The sequence below is a fragment of the Heteronotia binoei genome, chromosome 11, assembly GCF_032191835.1.
Source record: "Heteronotia binoei isolate CCM8104 ecotype False Entrance Well chromosome 11, APGP_CSIRO_Hbin_v1, whole genome shotgun sequence".
In the NCBI taxonomy this organism is placed as follows: Eukaryota; Metazoa; Chordata; class Lepidosauria; order Squamata; family Gekkonidae; genus Heteronotia; species Heteronotia binoei.
The window spans coordinates 65,422,497-65,435,443 of record NC_083233.1 but is presented as its reverse complement, the minus strand read 5'-3'; the positions used below and the strand labels follow the sequence as shown (position 1 = coordinate 65,435,443).

The window sequence follows — 12,947 nt, the reverse complement described above, 5'->3', positions numbered from 1 at the left end:
AAGGGCAACTAGAATGATTAAAGGTTTGGAACACTTTCCCTAGGAAGAAAGGTTAAAACACTTGGGGCTCTTTAGCCTGGAGAAACGTCAACTGAGGGGTGATATGATAGAGGTTTACAAGATTATGCACAGGATAGAGAAGGTAGAGAAAGAAATACTTTTCTCACAAGAACTCATGGGCACTCAATGAAATTGCTGAGCTAGTCAGGTTATGTTGGAACTCTCTGTCTGGGGCAAGTGATGCTCTGTATTCTTGGTGCTTGGGAGGGGCACAGTGTGAGGACTTCTAGTGTCTTGGCCCCACTGATGGATCTCCTGATGGCACCTGGGTTTTTTGGCCACTGTGTGACACAGAGTGTTGGACTGGATGGGCCATTGGCCTGATCCAACATGGCTTCTCTTATGTTCTTATGTTCCCTTCTACGGAGATTTTCCTCAGGATCTATGATCCTGCTACCTATCCTCCCTCCTTAATTGAACTACACTCCATTATATTATGCATTTTATCCCAAGCCAAGCTTAGGGTAACCCCAAGCCTTAGGCTTAGGGTTGCCAGATCTTACTGGATTTTCAGCAGGGTGTTCTCAGTCTATGCAATGTGGTGATGTTACCAGAAAGTGATATCATTACACTAGGCATGTTGTGTGTTGACACTCTAGCATTTTTGCTCCAAAACTCTGTTGTAACCATAGAGTTTTGGCCCAAATGCCAAAGCGTCGACAAGCAACACGTCCACACGATGACGTCACTACTGGGTGACATCATTGTGCTGACAACACCAACGTGGGAGGGAGCTATTTGGGGTGGGGCTTCCCACACTAGCCAGTGGCGTTTTGGAGCCCCTGAAATCGGGCAACCCTAGCTGGGCTATAAGAAGAGTGCTTCATGTGATGGAGAGCACTGAAGGCAGTCAGGGAGAGGGCAAAGTTTTACTTTCCTTCACCTATGTCCTCTATTAAAAAATCAATGCATCCTCAGCATGCTTGACCCGACAGACATGTGACTCCACCTTCCAAATCCGTTGAATTCTCATGTCCAAATTAAATACATCAAATGCACGGTGGGATGCAGGCAGGGCTTGTGTTGTGTACAGAATGGTTGTGTGAAATGGCCCTAAATCAGCCTTGATTGTTTACTATTGTCTGGCAACAAAAAGCTGCCCTTTACAGCCTAAGTAATTGTGAAAATTTATAACCACAATGAGAATGAAAGGGCTGAATAACAACCTTTGGTGTACTGAGAGCTTCTAAATGGAAACACAATAATAAGTACTTCATTGTGACCCAATATCCAGGTGGAAATGCAAAATGTACAGAGAATTTTCAAACATACATGCAAAGAACTAATCCAAAGAAATGAATGAAGCCTTCGGGTTAAGGACACAGTTTATTGATTTAAGAGATATTAATGACTGTGCCTTGTCTTCCCTGTAAGCAACAGTAGCTTAATAATGTGCTAAAGCTGTCTGTTATAACCAATCAGGGATATAGTTTAATAATGTGGCAACACCATTTGTTGTAGCCGATCAGTTTAATAATATGGCAACACTATCTGTTGTAACCAATTAGGCTTATAGTTTAATAACGTGGCAATTCTGTTTGTTATAGCCAGTCAGGGATGACAAGATGTTCTGTACATTCAAAAACTGAAGAGAATTAATGGAAACCTAGAGGCAAGAAGAACATATGAATCTGGTTTATACAAGTCAAATCACCAGCGGACTCATAGAAGTTAACTTATACAGGTGCAACCAACCGTTAGTTGACTTTTCCTACCAGCCTCAGTCCCAGATTCACTGTGTTTTAAAAATATTCTGTGGAACCTGAGCAATGGCAATCAGGTAGGGAAGTAGGAAGCAGAAAACATGATGGGGAGATAGAGAGCTTTAAAGTGTGAAGAATTCCTTCCCTTGTCTACTGGAAGCCTTTTTCAAAACTTCATTGAGTCTCCAAGCTCTTAACAACATCTTTATGTTAATCCATCCTTTACTAATAATGGAGGCTAAAAATGTCCTTTAGGAGAGTCCTGTGGCGCAGAGTGGTAACCTGCAGTATTGCAGCCCAAACTCTGCTCATGACCTGGGTTCGATCCTGGCAGAAGCTGGGTTCAGGTAGCTGGCTCAAAGTTGACTCAGCCTTCCATCCTTCCGAGGTTGGTAAAATGAGTACACAGCTTGCTGGGGGTAAAGTGTAGATGACTGGGGAAAGCAATGGCAAACTACCTTGTAAAAAAGTCTGCTGTGAAAACGTCGTGATGTGACGTCACCCCAGAGTCGGAAACGACTGGTTCTTGCACAGGGGGACTACCTTTACCTTTTTACCTTTTAAAAATGTCCTCTACTCTTTGTTCACTGTGGTATGTTAGGCTTGGTGTAGTGGTTAAGTACGTGGACTCTTATCTGGGAGAACCGGGTTTGATTCCCCACTCCTCCACCTGCACCTGCTGGAATGGCCTTGAGTTAGCCATAGCTCTGGCAGAGGTTGTCCTTGAAAGGGCAGCTGCTGTGAGAGCCCTCTTAGCTCCACCCACCTCACAGGGTGTCTGTTGTGGGGGGAGAAGATATAGGAGATTGTAAGCCGCTCTGAGTCTCTGATTCAGAGAGAAGGGCGGGGTATAAATCTGCAGTCTTCTTCTTCTTCTTTGGGGGGGGGGAGTGTTGCATGGTATTCCCAGTTCTGCAATCCTATTCCTGTTGCATTGCTGTTTGGAAATCTTGGATGCCTAATTGAATTATTTTCATATTTTGTAATCCACATTGATTCTCAGTGAGAAAGGCAGCTATAAATTACTACTACTAATAATAATTATTATTATAACAACAACAACATGCCTTTAAAAATCCCCTAACAATAAAAATGAGATTCTGAGTCAGACAGATGTACTTGTGTCCTAAATACATTGCACAGTTGCAAACATACAGTAATTCTCTACAGGTCATATTGAGATCCCATGCCCACTACTCAAGCCTTACTCCATGTAAGATCAGGCATGCTGCCTTAGTTAAGGGAGTACCTTTCTTTTGATGCTGGGGCACAAGTTCTGCCATTTATAAAGCACCGCTCTAAGAATGACCAGCCAACAGAAAAGCAAGCCCAGTTTATGTCTTCAGACCCAACGGGACACTGAAGATTGCACCCAAAGTAATGCACAAAACAGTTCTAGGTTACATCCATGCATTGCTGGATACTGCACTATCATAGTGCTATAGCAACCATTTGCAACTGGATCACACAAAGGAAAAAATCCAGTTGTGAATGAAAGATTGGATGAGGGCTTTTTTTTTTTTTTATCAGAAACTCCCTTGCAAATTAGGCCACACACCCCTGGTGTAGCCAATCCTCCAGGAGCTTACAGGGTTCTTAGTACAGGGACTACTGTAAGCTCCAGGAGGATTGCTAAATCAGGGGTGCGTGGCCTAATACGTAAAGGAGCTCCTGCTACAAGAAAAGCCCTGGGTTGGATCCAGGCTAAACTGGAAATTTGCACCCATTTCCCCTTCCTGCTACAGACCTCCCCCAATAGTGTTCCTCAGGGGGCTTATATTCCCCCCTCCCCAAGCAGTACATTGTGGAGACTGGAGGCAGGGCATAAAATCTCTGTTGCACTGATGGAAAATTTAGTCTGGACCCAACTCTATTGTTTTAGTGCAATGTGTGAATGCAGCTGAAACATAGCGAATGCATACTAGGATATTCACCCATTTAAACATGTGATTTCAATCACAGCCAACCCAAGTAGTTGCATGGCCAGAATGATGAACAAGGGGGTGTTTGTGTCTGGTGGGGGGGGTGCACGTTCTTACCTCCACACAGTTGTCACAAACGCTGCAATGGGAGCAACGGGGAGGGCGATAGAAGTGACAAGTGGCACACCATTTCATCCGTACTTGGATCCCTTTGATCTCCACGTTCTTGTACAGCGGAGCTCGGAAATCGTCATCTTTATCCTCATCTTCATCTGCTGCTCAAGAGTGCACAAAAACAACACCAGCACAGATTATTGACAGCAAGCTGAGCCAATAAAGGAGCAATACAGCAGGACCAAGTTCTTTGCCCCACTGATTTCCTATAAAACACTGGCAAGAAAAATTGGGACTGTTGATTGATCTAGGTGGGCAGTCGTGTTGGTCTGAAGCAGTAAAACAAAGCAAGAGTCAAGATGCACCTTTAAGACCAACAAAGTTTTATTTGGAATGTAAGTTTTTGTGTGCTAGAAGCACACTTCATCAGAGTGTGCTTCTAGTACACAAAAGCTTACATTCCGAATAAAACTTTGCTAGTCTTAAAGGTGCATCTTGACTCTTGCTTTGTTGGACTGTTGACTGGAGGTGGAGAATGGATGGATGGAAATGGGAGGGGAGCTGCTCTATTGGCAAGGGTCTTGCAGACCCACTGGGGCAAAAATAACTAAAAGAGATGGGAAGGGGGAAAGTTCATCCCACCATCCTACTTATGAAGGTGCTGCAATGGACCTCTCTAGCTTTACGGATTTCAAGGGAGGAGCCGTGGCTCAATGAAAGAGCCCCTGCTTTGCATGCAGAAGTTCCAAGGTTCAATCCCTGGCTTCTCTGGTTAAAAAGGACCAGGCAGTAGGTGATGTAAAAGACCTCCTCCTGAGGCCCTGGAGAGCTGCTGCCGCTGTGAGTAGTGTGCATATGTTTAGGACAGGGGCTATAGCTCAGTGGTAGAGCATCTGCTTGACATGGAGAAAGTCCCAGCATCTCCAGTTAAAAGGATCAAGTAGTAAGTGATGGAAAGTAAGTGATGGAAAAGATCTCCAATTAAGAGCCCGGACAGCCACTGCCAGTCTGTGTAGATGATACTGATCTGGATGGACCAAGGGTCTGATTCAGCATCTGGCAGCTTCATGGGAGTGTTCAACAGAAAACCCAGTTTCACAAAAAGTCTGCTCTCCTCACATCTAGTGTTAGGGCTTTTTTTGCAGCAGGAACTCCTTTGCATATTAGGCCACACACCCCTGATGTAGCCAATCCTCCAAGAGCATACAAGGTTCTTTTTTGTAAGCTCTTGGAGGATTGGCTACATCAGGGGTGTGTGGCCTAATATGCAAAGGAGTTCCTGCTACAAAACAAAGCCTGGTCCAATTTATTTGATTGTAAATAAGTACCCAGCTTGCTGGGGGGAAAGTGTAGATGACTGAGAAATGCAATGGCAAACCACCCTGTAAAAAGTCTGCCAAGAAAACGTCATGATGTGACATCACTGCATGGGTAAGTAACAACCTGGTGCTTTCACAGGGGGCTGTCTTTACCTTTAATTTCTAGGGAAGCCTGGGCAACATATCCCACCCCCCTTTTAAATCTGAAAAAGAGGTAAACTGGTGTGTTACCATTTATCTAATAGCCAAGTAAGGCCCACTCTGATGCAGATTAAAAAATCCACAAGCCGGAGCTGCCCAGGGCTTGGGGGGATGCTTCTGGAAACCTGCTGGGGGATTAAAAAAATAGATTTTTTTTTAAAAAAAAATGCATATAGAATGTTTATTCCTACCAGCCAGCCATCAAATGTGATAAAAACTGACAACGTACATATTCAAAGATACACAGAGCTGTCAGAAGTATTAGTCACTGTCCACATGAAATAAACAAGGAAGAATACAGAAATATGGTTTGTGTTAAGGAATTTATCCTCATAGAAGACTGCTAAATTATGGCCAAAAGCAAGCCTGTAAAATAGATAGACAAATCACTATGGTTAATTAGTGGTGTAACATTTAGTCAATTCATCTGTTGATCTGCTCAATTAATAATATTCTGATTGACTAAAAAGGGTCCCTAATATTCAGGTAGCAGTTTTAAATTTTTTAGAACATTATAGAATTTAGAAAAACTGCGGACAGCAAGTGACATCTGAGAAGAGGCATTTCCCCCTGAAATAGGCATGGAGAATGCTTCTTCTTGGATTGTGTCAATGGTACCACATGGAAAGATCACCTAAAAACAGAAGTGTGGCTCTATTTTCCTTTAAAACTTAAATTTTCTTTTCATATGCCTATTTATGCAGATTTAATCAGCTTGCAGGACAATCCTAAAAAAAGGTCTACTCTGAATCCTTCTGAAGTCTACTCGATAGAGGCTTTACTCCCAGGAAAGTAGTTTTAGGATTGCACCTAAACTCATGATGCTAAAATTGGTTGAATCAGATTGACAGCGCCAAAACCAGTAAAGCTGTTGGAAGTAAAGACTCAGTGTGGCTGGAATTGTACTTTAATCTACAGAGAACAAAAAGTTGAGTCTCTGTCTCAAGGTTACAGTTTAAAACTTAACACTCAGGAAAAAAGAATGAGACGAGATGGAGGGAGACATAGGATAACAGAGAAAGAATATTACTGTAATTCATCCTGGTTACGTGTACTTAAGTTTAGCTGCCATAGTAGTAGGAAACTAAGGACCGCATTTCATGGAATGTTAGGTTTTAAGAAGGGAATTGGAGGAAATGAGAGGTGGTATCTCACATAAATCCTCTGAGAAGTCCTTCCAGACACGGGTCAAGAAGAGAGAAAAAGCAAAACCTTTTTAGAAAGCACGAGAATTCTGGATAACTCAGGGTGAATTTGGACGGCCATGTTTTTGTTTTCACCCTTCCTTCCCACATCCCACCTCCATTTACCTCGTGGAAAAACTCCTGGGTCCATGAAGGTCGCCATGCTGAAGTTTGCGAGGACAAAAAGAAAAACGAGCCCATTGTACAGAGGGATGGCTGGGGAGACGGCTCTTGTTAACCAGGGGCACCTGCACAGAGACACAAGAGAAAGAACAGAACATTGTCTATATGGAACATCAAGAAAGGTGTGTCCTGCTCTGCAGTCATGCTGAGGAAAGAGGGAAGCCATCTTGTTAACTGCTTCTATAAATGAGACTCGGGAGACCAACATGAACAAGCAATCCAGGCATTTAGCTAGGCTAGCAATACTTCTAGAACTTTCAAAGAAAAGCCTGCCGGATCAGACCAAGGGTCCATCTGACTCATCATTTTGGTATGAACAGTGGCCAACCAGTTGCATCTGGGAAACCCACAAGAAAGTCATGAAGAGAACAGCCCTCTGGAGGTTGCATTTCGCTTTCACTGGTATTGACAAACCTATCTTCTGTAAATCTGTTTAAACTCCTTTAGACAGGCAGGTAAGTGGCCCCCAGTGTAAGTTTTGGTGTGGGTTTTTTTGCTGTGGAGCCACAGCTGCCCATTTTGAAACTCTCTGCATGCGAGAAATGTAATCATAATGCCTTATATTCTCTTATCAGTGCTAAGTGATTTATCAGGCCAGATGATCTGACATCTAAGTCATGGACCGATTTCCCACTATCCTTATCTAGCTCTCACTTTCCTCTGCTCAGCGGGGCTTCCTGTCGGATTTTGCATAAGCTGCCCCGAGGCTGCAACTCACTCCACCTCTTTTGCACAGCAAACAAGATCCTCTAAAACCCAGTTTCTGTTTGCTGAGCCAACAAGGCAAAGCACGTTGCAGCCCTGGGGCACATAGTGTGAAATACAATGGAAGCCTCACAGAGAAGAGGAGCGTGAGAGTGGCATAACGCTAGTGGGAAATTGGTATCAGTGTGTCTGTATGTACAGATCCCAATCTTTGAAAGCAACCAATGGAGGCACAACATCCAATTTAAGCATGCCTTCAATGAACATTTCTGAACAAAGACTTTCTCTCCCTACAGTTCATCAGCCAAGAAGGTCTACAAAGGAATGACAAACTAACCATGAAAACAATGAGCGGAGATTTATTTGCAGGTAATTAGCTACCTAGGGAGAAATTAATAAGATATTTGGCGATGGTAAATTTTCATCTCCACTGCATCATAATGGAAGGAAACCCATAAGCATAAACAATTCTGTCCATTTATTGCAGCCACATATTTTAACAAGTCCGTCGGAGTTTAAATAAAGGACACAGTGAATCACCATACACATTAGCCAGAGTTTCTGGTCTCCACCCTTTCTCTGTTCCTTATATAATTTGTTTTCAGGAATTTTTTTTTGACAGCATATCGAGTACACTGTGAAAAAATTAGAACCCACAAAAACTTTTAAGAGATGAGGTTGCGCAAATGAAACTGCCAGATTAAAATAACAAAAATATGAGTATTAAACATTTATTTCACACTTTTGTATAACATCCCTATTTGGGGTTGCCAAGTCCCACCTGGCACCCGCCACAGAGAAAGAGAAAGGCCCAAGCTATGTTACTGCTGTCACATAGGAAGTGACAACATCACACCAGTGACTTCCAGGTGAGGATCTGGTATTTGGGCAAAAACTCTATGGTAAAACCAGCTTCTACCATAGAGTTTTTAGCCAAATACCAGAGCACTGCCCAAAGATCACTGGCATGATATCCTCACTTCCTTTGTGGCCTGGGCCTTCCTCTTTTTACCAGTAAGTTCCCCTACTGGCCAGCTGATCAGTGGCTGTGGGACAGAGCCTGGCAGATAATGAGACATAATTAAAGTGCATTATCAACTGGGTTAGAAAAAAATCGACAAAGAAAAGGGCTGGAAGTGGTTGAAATCAAAGTAGGGCTATACCTTGGTGGTAAAGCAGCTGCTTTGCATGCAGAATGTCCCAGTTTCTATCCCCAGAACTGACAGTTTAAAAAGGATGAGGTAGTAGGTGCTATAAAGCATTTTCCCTGAAACCTCAGAAAGCTAATGCCAGAGTGGACAGTGCTGGGTTTGCAGGCCTATTATATGGCTCAGTATATGGCACTTTTGGTTGTGCTCAGGGCTTTTTTTCTGGAAAAGAGGTGCCAGAATTCTCAAGAAGGAAATGAAGGAGAAACACATGGGTGCCCCTCATGAATTTTAAACATTGAACAATGTTTCCACAAAGAGATTCCGGAATTTTGTTTCCACAAAGAGATTCCGGAACTCCGTTCTGTCACATCTCCCAAAAAAAACCCTGATTGTGCTTCTTTAGGAGAACAGCTGTGGTGGCTCAGTGGTAGAGCATCTGTTCTGCATGTAGAAGGTCCCAAGTTCCATCAATATCTTCAGACTGCAGGTGATGTGGAAGACCTCTGCCTGAGATTCTGAACAGCTGCTGGCAATAGGGTTGCCAGCTCGGCCTTGGCAAATGCTGGGAGATTTTCAGAGTGGTGCACAGGGAGGTGCAGTTTGGGAAGATTGTAATTCCACTTCCAGATGGGATACCACTGCTGGATGTAACCCCACTTCTTAGTTTCTATGATACCAGGGAAATTTTTAGAGCATCACTATGTGAGTCATTTTCCAGCCATTTTTTTTTCTTCCACTCCTCTGTTTCTTGAGCACAAAGGATTGGGGCCAAGAGTAGAGGTCTGCCTGGCACAGGCAGGTAAATGGCAAGCCTAGTTGCCAGTCAGAGAAGACATTACTTTGGTAGATCCAAAGCTATGATTTGCATTCATGCAAATTGATGCACTACGTTTATTGCACAGTTTTGACACGCACCGTGGAAGTGGAAGGCCAGGGTTTTGGGGTTTTTTATTATGGAGATAACCAGGGAGGTGCTTGCAGAATTAGCATGCATTGTCACAGCATGCAATCTGCATAGCATGTTGCCTAATGAGCAAATTCACTTAGGGAACTGGAATATGGGAATCCTAACTTTAGCGTAGCTTTCCCCCCCACCCCTTTCCTCCAGAAACTGTCACATGCCATGGCCCGTTAAAACCTGATTTCACCCGCACAATTGGCAAAGCAGGCTTCAGAAGACAGTTGGCTTGCTGAATACACAGTCAAGGGCTGCCTTGCCTGTGGAATGTGTAGTCTGCTTCCTTCAGCACGGGGCACAAAGAAAAAGAAGAGGGAAGGGATGCTCAGATATCTCCATATATGCATCTCCTGCTCTTTCTCCAGGGAGCTCAGTATGGTGTCCATGAAGTAATAAGCAGTATTTTTTTACTTCATTTATAGCCCCACTTGCAGGGCTTTTTTTGTAGCAGGAACTCCTTTACATATTAGGCCACACACCTCTGATGTAGCCAATCCTCCAAGAGCTTACAGGGCACAGGGCTCTTAGTACAGGGCCTACTGTAAGCTCCAGGAGGACTCCCAAATGGGGGTCCAATGCAGTTTAATTCATTCTCCATGTTATCCTCACAACAGCCTTGTGAGGCTGAGCACGTGACAGGCCCAAGGTCACCCAGCAGCTTCCATGGCATAGTGGGAATTTAGACCTGGATCTTTCAGATCTCATTTTGACACTCTGAACACAACGTGTTGGCTTTCTATCATCACAACAATTCCACAGGATAAGTTAGACAGAAAACAAATGAAACAGTTTGATTGTTGAGTCATAAGCTATGGGTAGACAACAACATGTGCAAAATAACTATGTGTGAGTCCAGTTTGTGTCTAGCACACAGGGACAGTTCCCTATGTAAGGGACTGCCCACTCAAGGCACTGGCGCCAGCACTGCCAGTGAGACGCAACGTGTTCCTCATGGATCTGGCCAAATATGACCCGATTCACAGGCACAACATCATTTTCACAGGTGGAAGATGCCTTTCACGGGCCTCAAAAGTTGCCAACTGCTGCCTCAGGCCATAACAATATACAGAGAATAAAAGGAAGTCCTTCCATAAAACTAGCTATTTTGTTAATGAATCATCACGAAGTCAACAACATTAATGAGTCCTTTCGGAACAACCCTGCTTTTCCCACCAAGAAGAAATGAAAATTCCTTGGAAGACAAACCAACAGAGGAAAGGACAGAGGGGAAAAAAGGATTTAAAAGCTGATACTTTCTAGACTCATGTTACATTTCCCAGAATTATGGCAGCTTTGCAGGAGTTTGGTACCACTGTAAGTCAGCATGAGAGAGGCTGCTTTCAACTGTGGCAAGTTTGCTATTTTCCTCTAAAGGACACAGGAAGAGTTTTGCCTAAAAAAAGAATCTGAAAGTACACAAAGAATCTGTTGATCCGGAAAATCCAGGGGAAAACCTTTGTAAACAAATAATTCCTAGTTAAACACAAAATGATTTTATTTCTCACCCCTAGATTGTACTGTAGTAGGCCAAACAGCTTTCTCTGAAGTATAGTTGCCAACTTCCAGGTGGTGCATGGAAATCTCCCAGAATTACAACTGACGGGGTGAAATTCTAGCAGGAGCTCCTTTGTATATTAGGCCACACACCCCTTATGTAGCCAATCCTCCAAGAGCTTACAGGGCTGTTTTCTGTAAGCTCTTGGAGGATTGGCTACATCAGGGGTGTGTGGCCTAATATGCAAAGGAGCTCCTGCTAGAATTCCACCCCCTTAAAACTGATCACACCACAGAGGTCCATTCTCCTGGAGATAAAGGCTTATTTGAAGGGTGGACTTTGAAGGGCATTATACTCCACTGAGGTCTTCCTCAAACTCCACCTTCCTCAAGTTCCATTCCTAGATCTCCAGGAATTTTCCAGTGTGGACTTGGCAACCCTACGAGCCTCAAGAAGTCCCTGCAGTGTTCAATAAAGACGCTTCTAAATATTCACCTTTGAAGCAACACTCTGAGCAATCCTAATAATCCACTGGTTGATAAATTTAGGAAGGGTGGAATCCTGTTTAGGATTATGCTGTGGGCTCCAGAACTGTATGTAGAATAGGAACGGTCTCAAAGAGGAAGGATCTACCATTACAAACTCTTATTTGTGAAAATGACCTTGTGCTAATTGCCCACTCTCCACTTAACCTACCTAACAAGGTTGTGAGAGAATGGAAGAAAGAAGATGATGATATTGAATTTATACCTCACCCTACACTCTGAATCTCAGAGTCTCAGAGCAGCTTACAATCTCCTTTACCTTCCCCCACCCCCACAACAGACACCCTGTGAGGTAGTTGGGGCTGAGAGAGCTCTCCCAGAAGCTGCCCTTTCAAGGACAACTCCTATGAGAGCTATGGCTGACCCAAGGCCATTCCAGCAGCTGCAAGTGGAGGAGTGGGGAATCAAACCTGGTTCTCCCAAATAAGAGTCTGTGTGCTTAGCCACTACACCGAACTGGTGTAAGCTGCTTTGGATCCCTGTTGGGGAGAAATGTAGGATAGAAATGAATACATATGTCTTTTTTTTGTTTCTTTTGCTTTTCATTGCGGGTGTTTCCAATTTGTTTGGGGTTTTTTTGCTATTTTAATGGATTTTTAAAACATCCTATGCCATTTATATGACAACATAATGCAAAAACAATGAAGGAAAATGCATTCATTTTAATAGGAAGAATTCAGCACAAAGAAACAGAAACTGGCAGGATACCATATCCAGGATTCTCCATTTTGTATTAATTGCTGCTGCAAATGCAGAGGCATATGCTTTGGCAACAGAGCTTCCACATTGGAATTCTCATGCACTTTCTTCCATCAGTGGTCATTTTCCTTTCTCCAGTATGCCATTGGATGTGGGTTTTTTAAATCGATAATTGCTATAGCATTATAACAGCATTAAAATGCTATAGCAATTCTGTTTTTTTAAAGACATCCAAATGCCCTTCAGTGGCAGAGCAGAGAAGTCAGTGTCTGAGAGGTACAAATGGAGAGAAGATGGTGGTGTTATGGGGGGCATCATTGAAAATGTGTACCTTCTCATCCAGAGAAACATGAACTGTCCTCTTTCAAAAAAAGACTAAAGAAAAGCAGATCTGGGAAACAGCATACCAGGAATGGAGAAAACTGGAGCATGATAAGAGCAGAGGTGGAATTCTATCAGAAGCTTCTTTGCATATTAGGCCACACACCCCTGATGTAGCCAATCTTCCAAGAGCTTACAAAAAAAAAAAGCCTTGTAAAAAGGAGCTCCTGATAGAATTCCATCCCTGGATAAAAGCATAATGCTATGTGGATCTCCCCTGACCTCCATGCTCCAGTTTGGAAATAGAAGCAGAAAAAAACTTCCTAATGGAAGCAGCTGAAGATTCGCAGGTTTTATTTGCATACGGGCCAAACTATATCAAAATAG

At 43.3% G+C, this 12,947-nt stretch overlaps 1 protein-coding gene across 1 annotated transcript in view; it reads right to left on the bottom strand.

The window, feature by feature from the left end:
• ZDHHC8 (zinc finger DHHC-type palmitoyltransferase 8) overlaps positions 1 to 12,947 on the bottom strand; it is a 195,541-nt gene that overhangs the window by 30,222 nt on the left and 152,372 nt on the right. Inside the window, exons 2-3 of the mRNA XM_060249609.1 lie at positions 6,630 to 6,751; positions 3,803 to 3,960 (exon numbers count right to left, since the gene is read on the bottom strand). Coding sequence (XP_060105592.1) covers positions 3,803 to 3,960; positions 6,630 to 6,751 — 280 coding nt within the window. The remainder of the gene's footprint in view (positions 1 to 3,802; positions 3,961 to 6,629; positions 6,752 to 12,947) is intronic.